At 32.0% G+C, this 27,491-nt stretch overlaps 1 protein-coding gene across 3 annotated transcripts; it reads right to left on the bottom strand.

Annotated features, from left to right (window-relative positions):
• Positions 1 to 1,412: 1,412 nt before the first annotated feature.
• On the bottom strand, positions 1,413 to 26,102 carry LOC129913642 (transcription initiation factor TFIID subunit 1). 3 transcript variants are annotated; one of them, XM_055992410.1, is made up of 18 exons: positions 25,956 to 26,102; positions 25,709 to 25,890; positions 25,313 to 25,638; positions 21,345 to 21,556; positions 20,700 to 21,292; positions 18,239 to 18,616; positions 17,459 to 18,176; positions 15,387 to 15,659; positions 15,220 to 15,329; positions 15,053 to 15,164; positions 13,562 to 14,980; positions 13,064 to 13,502; positions 12,860 to 13,002; positions 12,489 to 12,801; positions 9,566 to 9,664; positions 9,040 to 9,195; positions 2,381 to 2,467; positions 1,413 to 1,957 (listed from the first exon to the last, which is right to left on the bottom strand). In XM_055992410.1, exons 2-18 carry the CDS (start codon positions 25,867 to 25,869, stop codon positions 1,494 to 1,496), a joined length of 6,003 nt encoding a protein of 2,000 aa, XP_055848385.1. In that variant the 5' UTR covers positions 25,870 to 25,890; positions 25,956 to 26,102; the 3' UTR covers positions 1,413 to 1,493. The 3 variants fall into 3 exon arrangements, with proteins under 3 accessions (XP_055848385.1, XP_055848387.1, XP_055848386.1); XM_055992412.1 differs by lacking the exon at positions 9,566 to 9,664; XM_055992411.1 differs by lacking the exon at positions 2,381 to 2,467.
• Positions 26,103 to 27,491: the final 1,389 nt, after the last annotated feature.

Here is a 27,491-nt window from a genome sequence, read left to right on the forward strand (position 1 = left end):
ATGATAAAAAATAGCACTTATACGGAAGTCTCTCACGAGACCAGTTACTTTTCTGTTGGCGCCCCTTGAGTGAACAATATATCTGCACTCCGACCCTTTACCAATACATGTGCATCTGTACAACTCACACTAATAAAAAGCGGCTTCACTTATTTGGATAAACACCCCTTCCTGTACTTCTTATTCAATGGGCATAAGTCGACTTCCTTTTTTCCTTCAAGCTGAAACCAGAAATTTAAGAACTGTAACAAAGAGCAAAGGACGCTTTCCTGGAACTATTCGGTCACTCCTGCGGGGTATCTTACCCTGGTTTTTACCGCTGTCTCAGAGAAACCCATATCAGATCTCGTGGTTGTATATCGAATGCCTTTCATGCAAGTTCATACAAAAAAATGGCAAGTGCTAGGAAACGTATGGGACTGGCTATAATGCGCATATGCGAAGTTTGTTCAACTTTCGTTCAATTTTCACTTAGGGCCAGGTTGTAGAAACATGGCTCCGCTTGGTTTAGGAATTTTACTTCCTGTTTAACTTTGGTTCAAGCATGGATTTGCCATATACGGACTTTGAGCCAGTTTTAAATCTCAGCTTTTCACCGATTTCAGAAGATAAAAGTTACTGAACCACGGATCAAATATTTGTACAACTGACCTTCATAAGATCATGCAAACTCTTCTTTAATAGTTGAGTGAATAAATAAAAGGCCGTATTCCCATTTTTCATGCTTTCAATTTTTTTAAAATTAAATCGGCTTTTTAAGGCAAAATTACACATGTTGCCTTTAATGGAAACTGCTAAAACGCCTTATTTCTTATGTAAAATGACCCTTCAACTGAATTTCATAAAAAACTTGACATATTTATCACATTCAATTTTTTAATAATTTGTTCAGATGGAAATGCGGCTTTTTGTTTATTCACTGCTCAATTGAACCTTAAGATTAAGAGTTAATTAGGGTGGCTCAGTCCGGTTATTAATTTTATCAAGACATACACGCGATTGGAATTGTAGCGGTTGGTTTAAGTTGATGCCTAGATACTTTGTTTAGGATATAGTTACAACTGAAATTGTAAGTGTTATGATTCTCGAATAAATTACAGATATAAGCCACAAATTTTCAAACAGCTCTCTTGGGACATAAAGATGTGAGTGTATCACCCCTGTGACGCAGGTCCTCAGAGAAAAAAATTTAAAAGCATTGATACACTTTACTGTTGATTTGTAGTTTTCCAGTTGTACAAAGAAGTTTCTGGGAGAAAGAAATGAAAATGGATCACTTGCAGGATTGGTCCCGCTGAATGTCGTTTTCTTCTTTGTTTGATCTGCAAGTTCTGCAAATTTCAATTTTCAAAAAAAAAAACAAAGAAGTCTTTTTTCTATTGACAGTAAATAAATTGTTTGAATTACCAATATTAAACTATATTTACATTTTGCACATTGACATTAAAAAAAAAAACACGTTTACAACATATTTTAACGATAACTAAAGTTTCCTAAAACCAAAGACCATCATCTTCGTTTTCTTCTTGAGGTTCTGTAGGTCTAACTTCCATTGGCAGGATATTATTTTCTCCACCTTCATCTTGAGGTGGTTGTAGAGGCATCGATCCGAGCGGAAGTGATGTCGAAGGTTCATTATTAGCCATTTCAGCCATAAGAAATTTACTATCTTCATCTTCATCACTGTCCGAAATTGCAAGATCCTCATCGATGCCTACATTTTCATTATCTGGCATATCAGATGGCATAAGCATTGGCACCTGTTGTAATGATGGTGGTCGCAGTTGCTGCATCTGTTGCATTTGATCGCTTTCTTGTTCAACGGGGAACTGTTGCTCGTTATTTGGTAAGAACTGCGACAATGGCTGTTCTGTTTGCGTCTGCGAAGTTGGCAAACGATTACCCATGCTAAGAAAGTCGGATGGATCATAGTTTGGATCCAAATCGATGGAGTCATCTGAAGAAAAGAGATAATATACAAAAAGAATTACTTATTTATGACACACAACACAATCAATTAATAATAAAAAAAATAAAGTAAATAAAACAACTAATAAAAAAAGAAGATACATTTTAGGATTGGATCCAATCATGAAAAGAATTTGTAGACTTATTTTAAATTCAAATGACAAAGACAAAAAAACTATAACGATTGGTTCCAATCTTTTATATGAAAAGGTCAAGGGGTCTGAATTTTGCTGGACGGGAAGGAAGATATAAAAATTTTGCTGTTTCAGTAAAATCAAAAATAAAAGATGTACGAGTAAATTAATTAATGTACATTACATACATTTAACAAAAAAAAATTTGAGAAAAAAAACAAAACATTTGGATGGATCACAGGGATTTTGTAAAGACAAAAGTAAATTGCAAATGGAACCTTGAGGCTGTTGAGTGTAAAAGCCAACTCCACTCAACTGCACCATTGCTTCAGCTGCCTGCTGACTATCGTCCTCTCCGTGTTGTCCTTCGTTAGTTACACATACAATGGGTAATGTAAAATACAACATAGGTGATTTTTAAGAATTAATGTTAATGATAAGTCAATATGCTGTGAGCGATGTTTTCAATTTTCTTTTTATTTTATTAAATACAAAAATGATAAATCTCATTGAAAACTTATTACTATGAAAATATTTGTATTTAATAGCCTGTTCTCACTAGAGCTCAAATGAGATAATTTCGCAAAGTATCTCATTTCGAATGTCAAATCGTAAATTATCTGATGTAGACTGTAGTGAAAACAGGCTATAAACTTAATTTATAACCAAGCAGAAAATTAAGCCACACACCCAAAACTGTGTTGCGGGGAGAATGAAAAAATAACAACATGGATACAAAGAGCCACACAGAGAAAACACCAAATGAGCTATCAAACATAATGAAATAACTTGAATTTTTGGGTAAATTCTATTTCTTCTTCTTCTCCTTTCTTCAACATTTTAAACCACGAATTCCTGTTTGTGTTCTCTGAAACTGTAGTTTTTCACAAAAAGAGCCCCCTCACGAGACAACAAATAACTTTCCCTACTTGCGAATTTCAGTTCAACAAAATTTCTTCGGACAAAAATATGAGTTCTGCCCAAAACCAAATTAAAACAAAGTACAAATTGTTGAAAAATATTCTTCAGTTTTAATAAAACTGTGTATTTTATTATATTTGCATGATTTTATATATAAGATTTTTCAAACTGAAAATTAAACTATCGCATGTGTTTTGTTCATATTGACAAAATAGCCATTTTTTATCTTCAAAAGCGTTTGGGTATTTTCGTAGAATTATTCTTCCTCAAAAAGGATTTCATCTTCACTCTTTAAATTTTGAAGAACTTATGACCTTTTAACAATGAAGTGAAGGGTGTGCAAATTCAAAATCATCTCATTTGAAATTGAAAATATCGCATTTCGAAGCTCATTTTTCAATATTTCTTCGAAATCAAATCAAGTAGGTAAAAAAGTGATCGGCTTTTAATATATGTACGTATTTCAGGAGTCATCACTTGATCTAAAGTTTAAGATTGAAAATGCAGTCTTATGGAAAGCGTAAGTGTACCCTTCAACACGTTACATGGATTTTTTGTGACGTCAAAAAGTCAACGCGTTGACCGGTTTCATTGGTAAAATTAACTGAAAGATGATTAACAGCCCTAACCTGCTATTCGATTCACGTGAATCGAAAGATTTAATTCATTAACCACGTCGAATTATCTTCGATAAACTTATGTCTTTCGATAGCAAGGCGTTGATTCTGTCTGTTTTAGTAATCCACAGACATGTTATTTAAGACATTCACGTGAATCGAAAAGCAGAAAAGGGCTGTAAAACTAAACTTAAAAAACGTACGATGGTCAAAATTTTGCAGATCTTTGTAGAGTCCTCTAAATAGAATTCGACTTTGGGTTACAAACACGTTTACCACTCGTAAAATAAAATTCCCACCAAGCTTCCACAAAGATCCTAGCAAACTAAACAAAAACCTACCAAAACACACTGAATTTTTAGATGATAATTTTTATTTTTTTTTTTTTATTTATAAATTTTATTAATTTTTAGTCTATTGAATAGACCCTTTTGGATGGAACAAATTCGTTCAAGATTTTTTATTGGCGATTATGATTCCTTGGCATACAAGAATACTCCAGCCAAAAGTGCTACTAAATCCATTGGTGCATTTCTGAGAAAACGGCAACACTGGTCGGTTTTCAGTTTTTTTGATTTAACTCGAAAACCAAGCCTGACTTTGAAATGGTTCAAAGACACTTTTCATAGCAAATTAAATTTTCTGTCAAGTTAAGATGGTTAAAAAATTTTAAAAATTATTTTTGTCTAAAATTCTAACCTAAAATCAAAGAAAAAAAAGTTAAAAAATTGACAATTTTATTTTTTTTTACTAAATCAAGGGGCATTTTGTGTATGTAGCCGGGACGTCCAAACTTTGTACTAATGAAATAAAGAAGAGGTAAAATCCTTTGATAATATGCAATTTTTAATTTTTTTTGTCAAGAAACAACTTAAATGTACCTATTCAAAAATTAGCACTTTTTCTAAATTTTTGACTTTTTTAGTTAAAAGCAAGTTTTTAAAACTCGATAAAATCGTATTAATTGGTAACTTTTAGACTTTTAAAGTAAACATACTTCGAGGGATTGATTTAATATAAACTAAATATGACAAACAAAAAAATTTATTTGCATCCTTATGGCCTTTTGTGCAATTTTGTGTATGTGCATTTTTATAAATTCGGGTCGAATGGATGGACAGAGAGCCATTAGCTTTGGTCTATTGCATAGAAGAACATTTAATACCAACTCTTTTACTGTTTTCAATGGCCTGAAAAACAATTCTTGTAAAATCCGCGACCAACGAAAAGTTTCTCTTGAAAAACGAATAAAATACTCTAATGAGTTTGAAACAAAATAGCTCAGGGAAATTAGTAAATCAAATTGCACTTTTCGCGGGACAAATTTTTTTCATGGAACGTATTTAGGTGAATGTCCTTACCGTAAAAGTGAATTTTTTGGGATGATAAGATATCGGGAACAGCCGCCATCTTGGAAAAGAGGTTGGTGCCGTTTTTATTTTATAACTCCATTTTTACTCATTTAAACCAAAAATGTCCGAGGATAGACTTATTCACAATTAAATTATCTAAAAAATGATATACAAATGAATTCCGTGAGTTAGTTAAATTCAATTTTATAGTCGGTCAAAGTCCAAATTCTTCTCGCAAGGTTAAGACAATATGATATTTTTTCAAATATCTGAAGAACTTTTGATTTGTTTGGGATTTTCTTCAAGAATGAATTATAGCACTTTTGATTATCTATAAAATGAGCCCTTTATCTAAACTGTAACCAACATAATGTATAAGCCATCTAACGTCGAAGTTCACATTCTACTATCCAAAAGTGAGAAAATAACAAGTTTTCTTCTATTAGACCGAGCAAATTTTTGAAGTGGAGGTATAACCAAAATATAAGTAAACAGTTTTTTAACTATATTCGTCTAAATATTGAATTCAAAGTTTGAAATCTTTAATGTTAACCTTTATATGGTTTCCGAGGTTTTAAATGAAGTGAATTTTCCAATTAATGTGAATAAGCTCAAGTGACACTATTTAAAATTCTAAATATAAGAACTGATACCCTGTCATTTTTCCTAAACATGAACACCTCAATCTCAGCATTACGATAAGTATAACTCAAGATATGAGGTGTGTAAGCCGTTATGTTTTCGAGACTATTGTGTTTAATTTTTGATTGTTTATTTGAACTATTGAAATCCCAAATATGTTCAGTTAAAAAATCGTATATCATGACTTCGACGTTTGGTTGCCTCTACAATGTGATGGTTACAAAAACAATAAAGGGTTCATTTCATAGATAATTAAAAGTGCTATAATTCATTCTTTAAGAAAATCCCAAACAAATCAAAAGTTCTTCAGATATTTGAAAAAATGTCATATTGTCTTAACCTTGCGAGAAGAACCCGGACTTTGACCGACTATAAAATTGAATTTAACTAACTCACGGAATTCATTTGTATATCATTTTTTAGATAATTTAATTGATAATAAGTCTACCCTGGGACATTTTTGGTTTAAATGAGTAAAAATGGAGTTATAAAATAAAAACGGCACCGACCTCTTTTCCAAGATGGCGGCTGTTCCCGATATCTTATCATCCCAAAAAATTCACTTTTACGGTAAGGACATTCACCTAAATACGTTCCATGAAAAAAATTTGTCCCGCGAAAAGTGCAATTTGATTTACTAATTTCCCTGAGCTATTTTGTTTCAAACTCATTAGAGTATTTTATTCGTTTTTCAAGAGAAACTTTTCGTTGGTCGCGGATTTTACAAGAATTGTTTTTCAGGCCATTGAAAACAGTAAAAGAGTTGGTATTAAATGTTCTTCTATGCAATAGACCAAAGCTAATGGCTCTCTGTCCATCCATTCGACCCGAATTTATAAAAATGCACATACACAAAATTGCACAAAAGGCCATAAGGATGCAAATAAATTTTTTTGTTTGTCATATTTAGTTTATATTAAATCAATCCCTCGAAGTATGTTTACTTTAAAAGTCTAAAAGTTACCAATTAATACGATTTTATCGAGTTTTAAAAACTTGCTTTTAACTAAAAAAGTCAAAAATTTAGAAAAAGTGCTAATTTTTGAATAGGTACATTTAAGTTGTTTCTTGACAAAAAAAATTAAAAATTGCATATTATCAAAGGATTTTACCTCTTCTTTATTTCATTAGTACAAAGTTTGGACGTCCCGGCTACATACACAAAATGCCCCTTGATTTAGTAAAAAAAAATAAAATTGTCAATTTTTTAACTTTTTTTTCTTTGATTTTAGGTTAGAATTTTAGACAAAAATAATTTTTAAAATTTTTTAACCATCTTAACTTGACAGAAAATTTAATTTGCTATGAAAAGTGTCTTTGAACCATTTCAAAGTCAGGCTTGGTTTTCGAGTTAAATCAAAAAAACTGAAAACCGACCAGTGTTGCCGTTTTCTCAGAAATGCACCAATGGATTTAGTAGCACTTTTGGCTGGAGTATTCTTGTATGCCAAGGAATCATAATCGCCAATAAAAAGTCTTGAACGAATTTGTTCTATTTTTGCTCTGGAGCTCGGGTCTATTAAATAGACTATTTTATAAAAAAATAATTTTTTTAATCGTAACTAGTTTTTGTGTTATCTATTGAGTTTTGGAATTCGAAGGCTGTATAACAAAATTTACAAAAAATAATCTATTTTTTTTTTTTTTCAAAAATTTGAAAAGTTAAAATTTTCAAACTTTTTTAACCCACAAAATAGGTTTTGGTTTCAAAAACAATTTTTGTACTACCTTCCGCTAACCCCTGCAAAATTAAGCAATTTTCATTTTCGCTTTCCGTTTTTGTTTTCACCTACAGTTTTTGTAGTTTATATTATTAAGCTCACAGAATAAAAATGAAGAAAAACAAAGAAAAAAAATATGCCACCTGGAATTTAGGCTGAATTGGTTAAAAAGTTAAATTCCGATTTGTTCATATTAGAAAGACTTTTTTAAGTGTTTCTTGAGCATTTACGTTCTGAAGTTACAGTTGCAATGCATTGAAATAAATTTTTTTAAAACAGATTTTGTAAAAACTATTTAATAAAGAAAGGAGATGGCACATTTTTCTATGGAGCTTGGGCCCAGTGTGTTCACTAACGAAATTGGTATCAAATGAAAGGTGACGGTAAGCACATTACGTGGGTAAAATATTTTCAAATTCGTTAGTGGGGTTTTGGAGATATTTGAGTTTGAAGTTTCGGATTTCACAATCAAGATTTCAGCTAATTTTTCGAACAATTAATCGTAGAATGCGTAATAATGGGTGTACAGAAATAATATTAGTATCAAATAAAAGGTATTTCTCTTGTCTATAAATCTGTATCAAAAGTTTTTTTCTTTGTTAAAAAAAATAATACATATTAGGTATTTACTTCTCAAAAGGTGATTTTTTTAAGCGAGGCATTTGGCACATCGAAATATCAAAATATTCAGTGGTGACATGCACTTTTTTTTTGTAATTTTTCGATAGCTTAATGTGTTACCTTTAATTCTATATATAAAATAGTTCTATAAAACATACAAAAACCTTATAATAAGCAAAATACACAAAAACGCGCTGAAATATGCCTATTAAATAATAAGAATAGAAACTATAGTTCAGTCAATGGGGAAAAATCTGGAAAAAGCTATGACTTGAGCTAAGTTTGAATGCAGTATTGAAGAGGGGTTTATCCCAAGTACAAATCTCAGATTGCGTATTGTTTGGTCTTGTGGGGCGACCGCCATTTTGAAAAACGCATTTGTCTCAATATCTCGAGAACGACTGGTCGGACAGAAAACTAGAGAGGACTTTTTAGATTGGAAATTAGTTAATCTTTCTTTTTCTAGTACATCATTTTTCTCTAGGAGTTATAATTTCAGAGTTACACTACCGAAAATTGTGTGTTTTTTGATATTTTAAATATTTTAAACAACCCTTAGAGTTAAGTGCGGAATTACTGAGAATGAGATACTTTGCGGTTCTGTTACTCTGAAAGTATAACTCCTAGAGAAAAATGATGTACTAGAAAAAGAAAGATTAACTAATTTCCAATCTAAAAAGTCCTTTCTACGCATTCTACGATTAATTGATCGCAAAAATAGCTGAAATCTTGATTTTGAAATCCGAAACTTCAAACTCAAATATCTCCAAAACCCCACTAACGAATTTGAAAATATTTTACCCACGTAATGTGCTTACCGTCACCTTTCATTTGATACCCATTTCGTAAGTGAACACACTGGGCCCAAAAATGTGCCATCTCCTTTGTTTCCTGACCAAAAACCTACCAAATCCGAGCTCTACCAAAACGGCAAACCGTTTTACTTATTTTTTTTTTTCTTCTTTCAATTTACAATTTTATATCCATCGCTCACTGCATAATGCTTATGGACAATTCAAGATGATAAGGGTATCTATACGTATAAATAAGAGTAACCACGTACCTTCTTCTGGTTGACCAATACCAATTTCGGTTTCTTCAACTTTGATAACACTTTCTGGTTGGCCAGCTTCACCTTGATCTAAGAGCATAGCTGCACCAGCTTCATCTTCTGTCATAACTTCCTCGAATTCTTCATCATCCGTAGAACATTGAAGATCTATAATAATGAAAAATATATTAATGACTCTATTGACTACTAAACTTTTGTTTAGCTTTGCATAAGAAATTAAAAACAAAAATTATGTAACAAAAAAAAGACGTAACTTAAACTCAATAAACAAAACAAATTATTTAACAAAAATTAAATTAAATATAAACAAAACAAGCATGGTGATAATGTGATGTATTAATTGGGTTGCCCTTTTGTTACATTATTATGTGCATGTGTATGTGTGATAAATAAAAATAACATTTTTTTTGAAATTAAATTGTTAAGTGGTTATAATTAAAAAAAAAATAATGAATCAATAAATTTGAAAAAAAAAAAATAAAAAACGCAATCGAAGAATCCATCATCAAATTCTTACCTTCTTCCAGAAAAGAATTTTGAGTATTACTTAGATTCGAAGTAAGGCTGTCCTTCCGAGGACGACCACGCCCACGTTTTACAGCATTGGTTACTTTGACTAGAAAATAAATTTAAATTTACCCATGCTCTCAATAAATATACAAATTCGTTAGAAAAAAAAAATTATTTAATTTAACAATCTAACAACGCAGTGCTCAGAAGTATAGATTGAAAGTAAATTCAAGAGTTTGGTCTCATAAAATTTAAAGCATACTTCAGGGCCTTTTTAATAGAAATTAGAATGAAATTTTAAATGACTTTATAGGATAAGCTTCGATTTGTAGATTTTATAGTATAAATTTTGTTTAAATGGTTTTGTTTGGGCCTAATTTCGGTTGGATTAATTCGGATCTTTTTTTTTTGTAAAATACTTAATTTTTGTTGTATAATACCGGAATTTTTGGATTTATTTAGATTTTTGATTACAAAATTGTTTGTTTCTCTAGCGCAATTCATATTTGTTCCTAAAGTGAAAATGTTTGTCAAAGGCACATGTTTGGGAATATTTGTCCACAGAATTTAAACTTAACTTTTTTTCAGCACTACGAATTTCATTGTAAGGTTAATTGACTGTGTGTTAAATTTTTACTGACTTAACTTTGAAGTCCCACGGAAACACAGCAAAAGATGATATAAAGAAAGTTAATTTGAGTAGAAGCAGTTCTAAATAACAAATAAAGTTGTTTTTTTTTTCAATTATTACTTGTAAGTTTCTACTTAAAGCACTCTTATGTCTATATGCATAAGAACGCTTCTCAGAAGAGAAATTCTCTTCTTGATTTCAAAACAGAATTCACTCTAAATCAATAGTGTCGTTTTCGATTTGTTGTCCGGCAGCGTCCGGAATCATTCAGAACCAGAGGCTTTTCACGAGAAAAATTCTCTTCTCGATTTCAAATCAGAATAGACCCAAAATCATAATCAAATAGACTTAATGTCAAACAAAATTTACTTATGCAAAATTAAAAAAATTTATTTGAATGTTCATAAATTTCAGAATTTATGGAAGTGATTCAAACTGTTTTATTGGATTTCAGAATGGGTGGATCCTTGAGTGAAACCAACCGAAAACGACATAATATTTAAATAATTAAACTTAAAAACAAATTCCCTAGTAGAAAAGCAAAACATTGTGATGCTTTTTTTCGATTTAAACACAAATACTATATAAATCGATAAAAAATGACTCAAAGAAATTTTAGAAGAATTTAAATGGAACCATAATTTTTTGCTAAAATTGTATTAATTTGTTTTCCTGGTGCAAACTAAATTTTTATGCCAGCTGCCTGTCATTTCAAACAAAATTAAACAAATTGTTCCTCTGCTGAGTTTCTTTTGCCACTAAGACAAATTATGTAATTTTAGAATTTTCAAATTTAAAATGAGATAATTTCCAACCTAGGATATGAAGTACTTATCTACGAATGCACCCAATACTTTATAGTTGATAGGTCACTTCATTAACTAGCTCATTTTATCCAAATGAGCTGGAAAATATATAATTTCAAGTTTCAAATTTGAATTGGTAATTATATCTGCTTTTATATACTGGATTCTACTTCACACATATTTGAAATAAAAAAACAAAAAAGTACGTATACGTCACAGTGAACATTTTTTCTAAAATGTACCTAAAGTTTTAAATTCATATTCATTTTATTTACATAAAGCTTTAAAAAAAATACTTTTATCTATTTAAAATAAAAAATCACGACTGGCTCACACGTACTTCCTTTTATGATAAAAATTGGGACACGTTTGTATAATTTTTGAGAGTTGAACATAAAACCAGAGATACCCAGAAGGAGATGGGAAACTTCTAACGTCATACTGGTTTGCCTACAAGTTCGATTGATACTTTTGGCTAAGTACGCGTGAAAAGAGTGAGGCTTTTGGCTAAGTATGAATAAAAAGTCGGACGCTAGGTGTGTATTTCACATTTATTCACGGATACAAAATAAATTATAACAACACGAAATAAACAAATAGGTTTTGGGGGGTAAAACGTACGAAAATTTCCGACCTCCTTTTGGGTATCTCTGAATAAAACTATTGAAATATCTAAGTTCAGTGAAGGGGGGCCCTATCCCCTTCCCCTACAACTATAGCTACAACAATAGTTAAGAAGCAATTTTTCGCAATAATATCATAAGCAATTTAACATAGGGAAGCGTAACTACACACATAAAAGTGTTGCACTCTTTTAAATTTTCTAAGCTTGAATAATTTTATTTGTTATATAAATGTTTTTATAGTTAAACCACACTTATAAATTATTTTCTTTAAGCACTTAAAATGTTATCTTGATGAATATGCTTAAGATTATCTTAAATAAAAATTATCAACAAAAAGAAGAGGAAATCACTTTGTTTTCAAGTATTTTTTATATAAATAAAGTATAAAACTTCTCAATAGACATAGGGAACGAAATATTTACAATGGGATCACGTTAAACGAAACATTATTATACTAATCCACTAAAAATAAATCAGATCACATAAAATAAGGACAAAACACAATATTAAATTCTATATTTTGTACTGTATCTGTTCTCTTTTGTTTTAATTAAGAGCTATTTACTAGAAACCCAATTACATATTCCCAAATACCCAACCACATAAAACAAATCAAAGCTGATCCTCTTATTAAAAATTATCTAGCGTTAATGACAAAAAGCTTTTAATTTTTTAGAAATTCCAGAGCAAAATTAAGAAGCTTCAGAAGAGAAAAACTTAACATGAAAATGAAGTACATTGTTGAAGTAAGAGAAATATACCAAAAAAATGTTAGTTCTTTTTTTCTAATCCCAGTGCTTTTCAAATGTACAAAGCAATTTTGTAAGGTTGAAAATGACTTTTTTTTTGGGTAAAACAAAAACTCACCTTCTTCAATGGTAGTGTCACGATGTTTTCGTGGACGACCACGTCCACGTTTAACTTCACTCAGTCCAGCTGTTGAAGGTGGTGGTAATTCAATTTCACGTTGTGATCTCATCGAAGCGGCCGATTGTGGACGATCATTACCTTCGACATCGACAAATTCATTCTCATTTTCTGGTGTACTCGAATGACTAATGCGTGAAAAGTCAAAATCTTGATCATCTTGATCCCAAGTACCATCTAAATCAGCATCAGCACGAGCTTGTTCTTGAACTTTACTAATATTTTGTTCTAATTGAGCACAATGCTCAGAAAACTATATAAAAAAAATCGTATCAATAAATATTATGAAAATTAAACTAAAGAATTTCTACCTCTGCAAGAGCATTCTTTGTATAGTCCAAAATGATTTTGGCATTCTTTGTAAATGTAGACTCAGCACCATTGTATTGTTCACAATTTGTAGCTATTAACTCCACATCGGCTATAAATTCTGCTCTCGAATGATATCGGTGGGCTAAAAATGTATTTCAATTTTTAATTTAACTCTGAGGATGATGATATAAGCTCAACTTTACCTTCAACATTTTTAGAAATCGTCTCCAAATCCATTGGCTTCTTAATAACTGTATAATAATCTTTAACCTGTTTCTTATTAACAGGCTTCAGGAAAGGCCAGCTTTCTGGCATAAGTTTCAATTTGCCATTTAGCAGCTTCTCGAATATAAATGACAGAGCAACTTGATCATCATCATCCAATAATGGATTGATAGCTTTTTCCAAACGCATCAATTTGTCTTCCTTTTCAGCGAGTTGTTCGAAACATGTTTTCAGCATTCTTTGAGCTGCGGCAGTAAATGAACTTCTAGAGCCATTGTAGAGGGTTGAATTTTCAACAATTTGATTCACATCGGCGAGGAATTCCTCTCTACTGTGATAGCGTCTTTGACGTATATATTCACGCATAGTTTGTAGATCCATTGGTTTCGTGACAATCCGGTAGTAATCCGGTACAAGCTTGAATTAATTAAATACATTAAATTAAAGGATAAACAAAATATTTGGCAACAACTTACCTTAGCATTGACAGGAAACATGAAAGGCTGAACATCGGGCAAATCTCGAAGTTCGTTTAAAATTTCTTCCAAAATCGATGACAGAACAACCAGTGGATCAGTTCTTCTTCTATTAGCTCCCTTATTATGTCTTTGCAGGTAGTCACAATGCAATTCGCTACCCATTCTTCGACGTTTCTTGCCAACAGCTTCCTTTGGAACCTTAAGCAGCAACGTTCGCCGTTTAACGTCTTCATGTCGTTTCAGTAATTTACTACTCAAAGTAACCTTTGTACCATCAACGTTAACCAAATCCTCATCGTCACAATTAAGTTCCTTTTCGATTTCTTCTTCTTGCTCCTCAGTAATAGCAACATTCATTGAAGGCGTTGGACCTGGTGTTCCAGTATACAATGGACATGCTTTATTCGTTCGCATATGACCAACTTGTCCGCAAGCACCACATTTCAACTTCAAATCTGGTTTTAGCTTGAATTTCTTACGTGAAGGACTTATGTCTTTACTACTCGAGTGACCAGATGGTCCTGAACCTCCAGAACTCTTCGGATCACCCAGACTAGTTGGCATGCCACCTGGTTGTAACTTTTGATTCTGGGCCAACTGAGCCAGTCGTTCACGTTCTTGATTACGTTTAATACGACGCAATTGTTCTTGGATTCTACGTTTTTCTCGTTTCATTTCCTCCTTCTGTTGTTCGTCCAGAGTTGCAAATTGTTTAATAAATGCCTCATCCTTGGTAGTTCGGATTTTGACATACGCATCAATTACCGGTTGGCGCCGAACTATTTCAACTCGTGTAAATTCTCTACCTTCGGCATTTTTAAATGTTCGAGTTATTTTAAGAATCCGACCTTGATTGGAATTACCAAGACCCTGAGACTGATTTTTATCTTTATCATCTTTCGAATTTTTCGTATTGGAACCCTCACGTTCTTCCATAATTTTCTTAAGCAATTCCTGACGTTCTTGTTCTTCACGCTCCATCGACAATTGTGTGGAAGTTTTTTTGTTGGACAACATATTCTCGAGATTCTTACCCAATTCTTCCAAATCAGATTCTTCCGATGCAGAAGATTCATCTTCATCAGTGGAAAGTACTTCAGAACTGGCTAGAACTCGATTTTGTAAATCAAAAATACGTTGACACTCCTCTTTGTAACGTTCTTGATGTTCAGCGATTGAGAAACGATTACCACGTGAGAATTTATCCATTCCTTGTTCACCAGCTTTGGCTTTTTCAGTAGACAAAGTACGAACGACATCAATGACCTCCCAACGGGAGAGCTTTTTGATTTCCTCCTCGGGTACTTTGAATTTTCGCAAAAGTTCTTTGGCCTTATTCAAAGGCAGACGACGCAAATCAGCATCGGTACCGGTGACGGTACGTTTCGGTTGGGATTCTTGTTCTTCTTTTGTTTGCTATAAAAATATAAATCAGACATTAACAACATAAATCCGAAAAGGTTTTTTAAGAAAGATTCTAAAACTTACAGTTGGTTTGTTAGGAACACGAACATAGGAAAAGCCTTCACCACAACCTGTGGGATCAGCTGGACCAGTAAGCTGAAGCAGACATTTTCCACGCATTGCTTGAATATAGGCTCTAAAAAAAAACATATATTCATTTTCATATTTTTTTTGCTAGTAAAAGTATTTACCTTGTAGTATTCCATGGAGCAACTTTAACTTCATCATCCATTTTAAGTTGAGTTTCTTCATCGTCATCTTCTTGTGGAGCAAATATAAATTTCTCACCATAACCGGCGTCCTACAGGGAAATCAATTTAGAGTACGTCTTGATTAGCAAAATTTCACGATTTCTCACCTTTAATCTTTGTTCTGCTGCAATCATACTAAAATAAGCACAACATTGTTCTGGCGAAACCATAGCACGAATTTCTTCTTCAGATGGAAGACGGAATTCGGGTTTTATAACCCACCAGTTAGAATCCATACCGGTACGTTTAAAGTCAGCACATTGTTTTAAACGTTTACGAATACTGCTTTCGGAATGAGCAGGAAATGCTTTTTTGATGTCATCCATTCGAATTCTTCTAGGCTGGTCGTTGCTTTTCCAAAACAGTCGGTATATAAAAACCTGTTAGCAAGAGAAAGTAAGTAGATACAAATTATAGTCTATTCTGAGATAACAATTCAACGGTTTAATGGTTGTAGCTCTTAAGTTGGGCTGTTGTAGATACAAATTATAGTCTATTCTGAGAAAACAATTCAACGGTTTAATGGTTGTAGCTCTTAAGTTGGGCTGTTCTATTGATTTAATTTCAATTGCAATTTTTAAAAAAATTGGAATTTGTTTTCTACTTAGCTTGATGTCTAATCACTTTCCCAAATTGCAAGGATAACAGCGTATCAAATTCCTACACATAGGGATAGAGATTTTGTATGCTTTCTAAAGTAGGAGTACGAACACTTTTTTTATGAAATTTTCAAAGCTTTCAAGGACTTTATACTTTTGTGGTGGTTCGACAAAAAATATTTGAGAAATCGCTGATATTTTGGTGTGGGGCAAAAACTGATATGAAAACTCCTTACACCTGCTCTATTCCAAAAAGCAGAAAAGACAAGAACATTCGGTTTTTTTATGCGAGAAGGGCGTTTGATGAACACGAACTTTATGAATATACCCAAATTTGGATGTTGCGACAAAAAGATAAAACAGGCAGACTAAATTGGTTCGGCTTTTTTGTGGAAATGAAAAAAAAAAAAAATGCTATACCCAAATGTTCTTCGAGTCCAAACTCTCACGCTCGTAACTACAAGAAGCACCGAGTATTAGCTACAAAAACCAAGCGATAGCGAATGTAAAAGCACTTGGTCTCGGCGACTGCATGCAACACCCTAGTGATCGTGCCCTAGCCCTTGTCTGAAGCAGGGATCTTACATACTCGTAAATAAACGATGGCAAGATATCCTTGAAACAGTTTTGTTTCATCATCAACATCGCACTACTGAATTGTGGTTGTGACTGTTGATGAAGTACATGTTAAGCATCGTAGAGAAAAATTAAACAGAACGAATGACAATGAACTTAAAACAAGTGTATTTCTATATTTTTGCAAACAGAAAAGACTAGATATTGCAGTTGTTTAGATTTAGGAGGTTAATACTCTTTTTGATATAGAAAAACTTTCGTATGCAAGATTTGTTAACGATTTTTAACAGTTTTAATTGAATTATGTTTTTTATATTCTTTAAATAACATAGTCATAGCAAATTAAGGTGACTCTTTTTAATTTTTAATTATTTAAAATTTCATCTAATTTCACGCCGTTCCACGAAACATTTTTATATGATATTTGAATGTGTTGCAAAACTTTTTTGATTTTTTGGTATTTTTACGCCTCGGGATTTGGAGCGGAGATCATAGTCGTTTCCCATGTCAAGATTTTTCTCAAGTTAACATTTACTCTTCAGAAAATTCTTTTCGGACTAGTATTTGAGAAAAAATTTTACTTGTGTGACGACTATGAATTCCACCCATATTAGTAACACAGCATATAGTCTTCAATAACAACAAATTTTACCTAGAGTTCTAAGCGTTTCGCAATTGATTTCCTCACATCCCAGGAAATTTTCCAAGACTTGCAAATGTGAATTTTTTTCAGAAAAAAAGCTTGCAATGTTTTTTCGATTGAACTTTTCTAAAGCCTTTATTTGTAACTATTACGAGTGATCGCTAACAAGAATATTTTTATCTTTAAAAAGAGATAGTAAACTAAAGAGGCCTCTTACGAGAATTTTGTGGGAATATCAAACTTAGTCGTGGAAATAAACGCAGATCTGTTGGCCTTATAAAATAATTAATTATTTATTCTTATTTTTTCGGTACATTCTGAAATTAATGAACTTTTGGAAATAGAATAAAATTTAACTTACCTGCAAAAAGTCCCTTGTAAAGTTATTCGCTCTTTTCGAATTTGGTCCGGGCACTTCATATAATGGACATTCCTGTCCGACAGTAAACAATGCATTTATTTCTCGAATCCAATAGTTGTTGCGCGTTCGAATAACAAGGAAATCAGTAATGCTAATATTATGCGGATAGATTGGTGCTCTGTACATATTATTTTCCAATGCCTGTATACAATGTCCAGGATGAAGAATTCCCAGAAACGGACTTGTATGCGCATATGCCACTTCACCATATTTAAACTCTTGCGGCCCAGAATCCTTTGCAGCCTTACGTTTGTAGTAGTTTTTAATTTTAGAGCACATACCAACTTGATTCATAAGTGGTGGATGTTCTTCACAAAATTCTGCCAATATAATATCCCCATCTTTACCACTCAAATCTTCGGGATTACGCATAAAGAACACATCACCACCACCAGAGGCAATACGTTCGAGTTCTCTTTGTTTAGCTTTTTTGGCGATATGCTTGAGTAAAGGTGCCACTGAGTGCATTGCGGAAGATGCCAAAGAGCCATGAGAAAACTTTTTCAAAGGCAACCTATGGAATGCACGCAATTTCATTGGTCCCATATGAGTTGGTACAAATGGAGCACGTAATTCAACAACTGGCGTTGAATGTTGTATAAGATTGCCACCGCCAACTTTAAGTCGCAAAGTGGGTTCAGTCTTGGGCATGTAGTAACTGAAAGTGAATAAATATACTCATTAAAAAATAAAAACATTTGATATTATATTTCTACTTACGAATCATTTGATATATTAAATGGATCACGATCTGGACTTTTTGGAGGAGGTGGTGGTGTATCTTCAGCTAGAACATTAATAACTCCTGCTTTACCAAGTAAAATCTTTGATTTCTTAACGTGAGGATGAGGAATTTTGATTTTCGGTGGTGGTCCAGTGTTTTTGTTGATTTTCGATGGATCAATATCATCGGGTATTCCAAGAATTATATTCTCATCATTTGGATCGAGAGTTAGAACTTTAGGTTTGGGGACTTTTCCCATTTCTTCAGCATCCCAAATTATTTCATCTTCCCATTTGCTATAGATGAGTTCTTCATTTTCAACAGGGAAAATACTGTACCATGTGTCATCAATGGCTTCTTGTTTTTGAATTGAGCTAGAAAAAAAGAAGAAAAGTATACAAATTAACGGGGTTGGTTAAGAAAAGAGGCCTACTAAACTGTATCAACAGTCTGAGGCACATCTGAAAGTCAAATCTATTTTGTTAATAATATTCCAGGATATTTTTTTAATATTTTTTTAATATGATATTTTTGTTGATTTTTGAATCAAGTTTGTAATCGTTTTGTGTAGAAAAAAGATGGTCATGTAACCTGATATATGTAAATAGCACTTTTTGATGAAAAAAGGAAGAATTTGGCAAAGGTTGTTTAAAAAAATATTGAGAGCAGGAATGTGCTTGTGTTAACAAAAAGAAGTGACAAGCCAGAACGTCAAAAATATTTTTGCTATCACTGTGTTTTCGACTAAAGTGAAAGAAAGAAAAAGTTCGCAAGAAGCAAAGTAGTAGTTATCAAGTTTTGGTTTTACGATGAGACGAGCATATAGATAAGAAATCATGAGCCTGCAGAAACGGACTTAGGAAAATCTGATAGTATTTATTTGAATTGAGAGAATTCACCATCGACCTTTCGCTGACTACAACTTTTTTCAAATAAAATTTTACCATTTTATTCTTGATACCCTTTTTGATAGTTAAAAATATTTCAGCCCATAGTTTCGAATTTATTAATTAAAAAAAAGGGCATTTTTTGATTCGCCAGTGTGGCTAGATCTCTAAATCCTAGCATCCTAGAATTTAAGAATTATTAAAAAGTAAAACATATTTTTTTTTTGTCGTAGTTCATAGTCGTCATTTATCGCGAGATTTTTCTACTCGTAAAGTGAAAAAAAAATCAAAGAATTTGTCTAATTGAAAGTAAATGTTTTAGCATATCTCACAAAAATTCCCTTGACTTGAGGAAAATTTAGACTTGATCGACAACTATTAATCCCAACCTTAAGTTCAAGAGAACGACAGAAAATGAAGCACCCAGTGCAACAACCAGATAACTCCACTTTTTGACGAAAAATATTTTTCGATGTAGAAATTACAAGAAAAAATACCCCTTCGTTTTGTGTTTATAAAATCGTCCTATTGCGACTCTAAGGTACAATAACGTAATTTTGTACTGGAGTTATCCGGTTCTTGTACCGTAAACAGTAGCTACTCATTTTTGATTTTATTCGCAAAACAATAATACACAACAATAATACTTACACAAGTAAGTATTTGTTTTTATTGTTTTTCGAATAAAATACAAAAATGAGTAGCTACTGAGTTGTAGAAAAAACACGCCCATTATAATTTTAGTCTAAAATCAATTTAATAAAACCTTTTTTAACTTAATGAATTATTTTCTATCTAATCTTTCCAATATAATAAAATTTTTACCAAATGATCGTTTTTGAGGCAATCTTTTCATATGTGGTGATTTATTTCAAGATAATTTGTAATGACGTCTATAAAAACAGGTTTTTTTATTTCAAAAACTGTTAAAATCTTTGTGATATCTCTTTAATTGCTCGAGTTTTTTTAAGTTAAAGGTGATAAGGCAAAGATTAACCTAACTTTACTTAAGTTTAAGTACTTTTCAACACTATTTTTGCCACAAGAACCAAGATATACTTCTCAGAGTTTTAAGGGTGCTGAAATCAAATCCAAAGTCAGACAAATTTTATTAGTTTTCATTTTTGAATTGCCGCTAGAAAATGCAAAAAAAAGTTTTTTTTTTTATAAAGGTAGTATATCAAAAACGGAGCCTAGTAGAATATTTTTGGCTAAGGATTCGTTTTTAGCACTCTTAAAACAAAGAAAAGTATGTTTTGGTTCTCAGTTTAAAAATCTTGTTGACCAGTCACTTAAACTTTAGATTAAGTTAAGTTAGTCTTTGGCTTATTACATTTTACTTAAGATATCTCGGTAGCTGTAGCTTGTAGTACTGTCAAAGTTTTATGGAGGGAAAACCTTACAAAAGTAAGCTGCAGTTGAGGTAAAAGTTGAAAATTCTTCAAATTGCGCTACAAGCTACAGCTATAGGTACACAATTGTATTTAGCCAGTTAGCGAGAACACAAAGTTTTTCCTAACCTGTATTAACTTTCAACATTTTCATATTAGCATAAAATACAAATACTTACATCGAATTCTTTTGTTTTCCTTGAATTGGTGCATTTGCAAGTGGCATTTTGCCTGGTGTTGCTCCAGCAACAGGTAACGTCTTGCCAGGTTGAAAAATCCTTGAACCACTCGAGGGTAACCATCCAGCTGCATTGGTTTTGGAATTTAACTTTTGCAAAACCTTTGCTTTAATATCATTGCCATCCCAGACAACATCATCTTCCCAATGTAATTGGGAAACCATCAAAAAAGCATCCTCGGCAATCGCCTCACCCTTAATTTCTTCCTCTTCTTTAGGTTCAATTTTGGCATTTTTGTCGCGAACTTTGAAACCATAGTTGAACCCATCACCAGAGTCTGGGACTTCCAGCATATCATACCAAATTTGTGCTGGACCATAGCGCCAATCGGCCACCTTGGGTTTATTTTCATTGTTATCGCCACTATCGGTGCCTTCATTGCGGATATCTTCGCTATTTGAGATTCGCAATAATTTATCCTCATCATCGGACATGCACATTTCTTTTTTCGGTGGAGGGGCGTAATGAAAGCCAAAACCTTTTCGTTTTGGTTCCTCTGAGTCACTTGTTGAATCAGATCCAGCATTGGGATTCTGAAAATAGCTCAATAAAGTAAAATCGTCAATAGTTTGTGTGGCTTCTTACCTTTTGATCTCTGGACTGTTTGCGTTTTCTTCTCCTCTTCTTCACACTTCGCCATATCTGAGGCAAACTTGAAGGCTTTCCTGGACCGAAAAGTCTAGAAAACCGTAAAACCTTATCCGGACGAAAATCGGGAAATAGTTCTCTGACATCGATGTTGGCGTATTTCGATGGCAACATAGCTGCCAGTGGAGTATCCAACTTTTTCTCAATTTCTACACAAGAGACAAAAAGTTAAAAAATTAATTCTGAGGTTGTCTTGAATGTTCTTTCAAGTTCAATTCATTTAATTTAACGGATATCCGCTTTGTGCTTTTGCAGTTAAAAAATAAAAGAGATTATACTTTCTTGTGTCCTAAAATATATTTGGAAAACTTTGATCTATTGGGACCAGTTTTGAATCTTTTGAAAACGGTGTCTTTTCGGACTAATGGAAAGAATCTATAGTGTGTCCCATTGAAAAAATATCAAATACAAAAAAATGCAACCAGTGAACAGTTTGCCTTTATATTAAAAAAAAATTGTTTTTCGACAAGTTGAAAACGCATTCGAAAAGCGCATTCTTGTGAAAGTGCCTGTAACTTTATTGTCACAAACTGGAATAAAAGTGTTTCTGAACCAAAATTTGTTCATAGTGTTTTCATAGACTCGAAACATGCGTTCGAAATAATTGATCGATCAATTCTGTTAAGTAAATTGAATAAATATGGAATTGAAATCATTGAATTCAATTGGTTTTAGGCTTATCTCGAAAATATAATTCAGAAAGTTAAAGTAAATGGACATTTTTCAAAACCAAATTATGTTACCCTGGGAGTCCCTCAAGGATCTGTATTGGGAACTCTAATGTTTATAATCTACTTTAATGACATTGTTAGTGTTTTAAAATACTGTGAAATTGCCCTGTTTGCTGATGATACTTTGATCTATTTTGCTGGAGAATGTCACAAGAAAGTGCAAGAAGACAATTTCAATGGCAATCTAATAATCGCAAACCAAATAATAGAAAAAGTTGATAAAATAAAATACTTTTGCATTATGATAGATACCAAACTAACATTTGAAAGACATATTGAATACAAAAGATTGTTTTTTTAAAAAGAATCAAAATAGATATTACTATGTTAAAAGCAATTTAACAACTATTTTGTCAACTACCAATTGCCAGACTACAAAAATTGCAAAATAAAGTAATGAGAAGCATTTTGAAATGTAATAACTAATAAATATTGTGTCAGTTAATTGTATGTTAGAAGCTTTAAAATGTCTTACCGTTAAACAGAGAACTGTTATGAATAAGTTAATGTTTGTCTTTAAAATTAAAAATAATTTAATGCCAATATATTTGTCAAGATTGTGTTCAGTATGTTCGTGAAGTTCAACCGTATGCACTTAGAAATAATATGAATCATATAGAATTGCCTAATTTTATAACTACCAGGGGCCATTTCTGGTTCTGTGAACACGTGAATCGAAAAAAAAATTTCATTTTCGCTTTCACACATTCTTTTCACTTTTTCGATTCCGAAAAAAAAATTTCATTTTCGCTTTCACACATTCTTTTCACTTTTCCGATTCATTTGAAAAAACGATTCTCGTCCTGCAAATGGAAACAAAGTGTTGAATTCAAAAAATTTCACATTAGTGAATATTTTTTCTTTTGGGATTGTGATTATAAAATATTTCAAGTGTCAAAACGAAAAATAATATTTTTAAACACTTATTTCAATTTAGTTATTATTTCGTAGAATTAATTAAAATGCCTTCAATTTATATTCGAATTCTAATTACAAGAAATCGGAGGAATACGCAAAGGTTTGGTACATAACGATTTAAATATATGCTGTATAGATTTTTTATTCTCTTCAAGAAATAACATGAGATTAATCAGAAGAAATTTAAGAGACAACGAAAATCCTTTCGAAATGATAACGGAGGAAAATTTCATACATCTATACCGCTTTCCAAACCATTAATGCAGCATTCTAATAGATGAAAAAATCCCATATCTTGAATCATCATCAAGAATCCATGCACTTCCAGCGCACACTAAAGTGATTTGTGCATTGCATTTTTTTGCGCAAGGATCTTTCCAACGATCAGGATTACTTATCTTCATTATCCCAAACATTAGTTTTTCGATGCATTACATAGGTTGAAATTGCATTGAATTGTAATGAAACGGAAATGTCTATAAGGGGAAATTTTAATAATTAGTGCAATTTTTTAGTCGAAAGACGAAATATTCGACAGCAAATTGTAGGAAATAATTTCTCTAGGTAAAAGTTAAAAAAAAAAAAATTCTTTTTGTAGGATTCTTTTTATAGGATATCACATAATTAATTTAACTAAAATGTGCTATTATTTTAAACGATTATGTTGTACTTTAAAACAAACTGTATACGCACTAGGGTGGTCCAATTTTTTGGTTTTTACATTTCCGTTGTTCCCCACTCAAAAATTGGTTGCATATGTGTTTTGTATTACACACGTGAAATTTCAGCTTTTTAGGTGAAGTGTAAGTGGGCGCTCAACAGGCTCAAAGTTTTTGCTCACATGCTGTTATAGCTGGGTCCTTATGCCTAGTAATTAACTCTTGTTTTGATTTATCAAGTGGATTAAGTTATGATGTGGTAAAGTTTTTCATAAAAAACCAATAGTTAAGTGATATTTTCACAGATATTAATTTTTGTTCATTTAAATTCGTCTGTAAGTATTTTTTGCTTAAAGTTAACAAAACAGAATTAATCAATGAAATACGAGCTAGTGACTCAAAACCAAAGAAACATGAAAATCATTTACATGGTTGTCGGGAACATGCGTGCTTATCATGTTTAAGCCAAATTCCAACCTCAAGCCAAGTCCTAATACAATATAATCAGATATTAAGGGTAAGGTAAGGGTAACAAAGTCTAATATTCCAAAGCTGATGAGCGCCCTCTTCCTTTTACTTTTGAGGGCTAAAACTTTCGGCATGTGTTGGTATTGATGTCTGTAGCAAAATAATGCGTGGGGAACTAATGAATTATATGGTTTATTTTTTTGCCTTATAACGTGGACCACACTAATACGCACCAATACATAAATATTGTGCATTTGATGTTTTATATAAAAATCTAACGTTAAAATATGTATGCTTTGATCGTATTATTCTATTGACGTTGTCTTTTTTATATTTGCAAGAAATGATGTACTTTTCCTTAGTCGAAATGATGGTATAGTTTTAAGTTTAAATAAAGCGCTCGTAAAAGAAATTCGTCTGGCCTATCAATTATTTAATCTTTTTTTTAAGTAGAAGTTCTTACATTTTATTATTATTATTCAACAAATTGGCCAGTGTTTTGGAGGTTTTCTAAGGCTATATAACCTTCCTTTCTTCTAGCTTCAACCATTTTTTTTCTCATCTCTAAATATTTTACTTCTATTTATCTTATCATTTGATAAAGGAAAGGATTCTCGCTTTTGCTTTTTTGTTACCACAGTTGCTGAAGGCCTTGATGTTGCCGTGTCCGAAACGACTTGCGTGACGCTCTTATCTTTAATTTTTTTTTTTTTTTTCAAAAAATTATCCATTAAATATGTTTCAAAGTTTCGACTTAAAACATACACAATCGAATAATTTAGTGAAAGAAACATTTTCATATGAATATTTTTGATGTTTGTTTTCGTTTTTTTTCACAGAACGAGAATCAAATTTATGAGTGAAAAAGTGAAAAGCTTTTCGTTTTACTAATTCACAGAACCAGAATTGGCCCCCAGAACTCCAAATTCCGTTATATGCAAAGGTTTTAAGATTTTTAATAAATAACTGAGTCATGTCAATTGTGAAACAAACATTAAAAGAATTTAGAGAAGCATTGTGGAATTTGTGAGACTGAAATATTAATTAAGTATTATAAACATATTCAAATTATAAATTTGTAAATTATGTGCTAATAAATATTCATCTATCTATTTAATTTAATTCTTACGCTTTTCATTATTCTTTTCAGCCTCTGTTGTCTCTCCTGGCTTAGTTCCCTCCGAAATTGATGTGCTCCTCACCGGAGCACTTGGCGGTGGCATCAGTTCCTTGTCATCAACTTTCATACCATCAGCTGTGACTTTACTCGCAGGTATAGCATCATCCAAGTCAACAGATTTTGGTGGCGAATGAGGACAATCTTCGGACATTTCTGTGATGTCCGAGTAATCAACAGCGTTTTCATCTTTTTGCATATCTTCTTCGTCAGATTGTGTATCTTCGTTTCTGTCTCCATTTTCAATAACTTCATGTAACAAGGAATTTAAACCAAACCTAAAAAATGTATTAATGAAATGTCACCTCCTAGTCCAATAGAATTTTGTTTATTTTTTTGTTAACTTACTTGGATAACGATGCAAGATGTTTTTTAGTTTCTGGATCAAATGCATTACCAACATCATCAACTAATTTACCATCAGAATCGATATTACCAAATAGAATTCCGGTCATATCGAAGCCGCCTTGGCCCGAGCCGGAGCCATCATCGTCACTATCCGAATCCATTATTGTGCTCTCTGGTAGACGCTAAAATGGAAATTGAAATTTTGTGTTATTTATAAAGTTTTATGGAAGAAATTTTTATGAATTACCTTCAGAAACTATTAATTGTTGTGTTTAATATATTTTTATTTAATAATTGGATGTATTTTTAAAGAAAAAAGTAAAATAAACTGAAAAGAATAAATATTTTTGTTGATAACGCGAATTAATTTTTTCCGCTGTCTACGAATTGTGAAATGTCAAATGGTGCTGTGTTTACAAGTTGCAGTAATTTAAAGAAAAATAAAGTGTTTCTGGCAGCACTAAAAACACTTTTATTAAGGTAAGATTGCATCGCTTCAGTTGTTTGATTGTAAATCGTGAAAAAATTAAAAAAACCATAAACGACGTTTTTTATATAAAAAAAGTGCGTTACTTTTTATAGAGCTTGTATACAGCTTGCTTCAAAATTTAATTGCTAATAAAAGTTAGAACTTGTGAAATAACTTCTAATAAATTGTTTAAATACTGTTAAAGAAACTTAACCGAAGAAAGCTTGTTTTTTAGGATAAATTTCTGTTAATGAACTCATAAAATTTACAGAAATTTGGTATTTGATTTTTGGGTTTGAATCTAGCTGGGAATTTTTTTTTGTTTTGACATTTTTCTGCTATTTGAACTGATATAAGGGGTATTCAAGATCTGGTGCAACAGGCCTAGTAAAAATGTAAAATTTTATTTTTTTACAATAGATCGTGAACGCCCCTCTTCCCAAGTAACAATTTTACTTGCATAAGGTCCATTTTCTTCGATTCGGCAAGCTATAGTTTGTATAAGTTTAGTTTAAGGCTTACTTACGCAAATCATCCATTTTGGAAACAAAGGAGGTCTCCTTAAGGCCATCTGGAAGTGTTTAGAAGAAGCCTTGTAAATATAAGTTAAAGAAGACCTTCATAAGACCTGTTTGAACCGTTTTAAAGAAGCCTTCTATTTTCAAGTGACAGAAGGCTTTCATAAGACCTGTTCCAAGAGGTTCTTGTAAGTATGCAATGTTTTCATCTCTCAAGTATACAATGTTTTTCACCAATAAGTATGCTAAGCTTTTATCCTGCAGATATGCAATGTTTGTAACACTTTAGAAAAAAACATTGCATTTTTATGTGAGGTTTCAATTAGCTCCCTTTTTGCCACTCATCTTTAATATTCGAGTATGGTCTACTGGTAAGGTGCTGGCTTGGTAAGCAGAGGTACGTGGGTTCGATTCCTGGCGGGGCCATTTGTGAAATAAAAAAAATGTGTTCTTTTTCAATTAAAATAAAATTATTCCCATTTCAGAACGACAGGAAAAGCATTGACATGGCCAAAAAAGAAGAAAAAACAAAATAGAAAAAAAATTAAAAGAAAAAAAAAAAAATCAATAAAATCTTTTTTTTTTTATTCATAAATTCAACATCTTATAACAACCTCCATAAGGCCTTATTATAACATCCAATGCAAATGATAGTTTCCTTAGCGAAGCTATAATTTCCCTAAAATGTTTCATTGTTTTGTAAAAAGGCCTGCATAAGGCCTGCATAAGACTTGTCCTTCTTCTTAAACAAGTCAAAAAATAGCTTGCATTGACCCTTATGAAAGCTAAATTGTTA

The sequence above is a fragment of the Episyrphus balteatus genome, chromosome 3 (assembly GCF_945859705.1).
Source record: "Episyrphus balteatus chromosome 3, idEpiBalt1.1, whole genome shotgun sequence".
NCBI lineage: Eukaryota > Metazoa > Arthropoda > Insecta > Diptera > Syrphidae > Episyrphus > Episyrphus balteatus.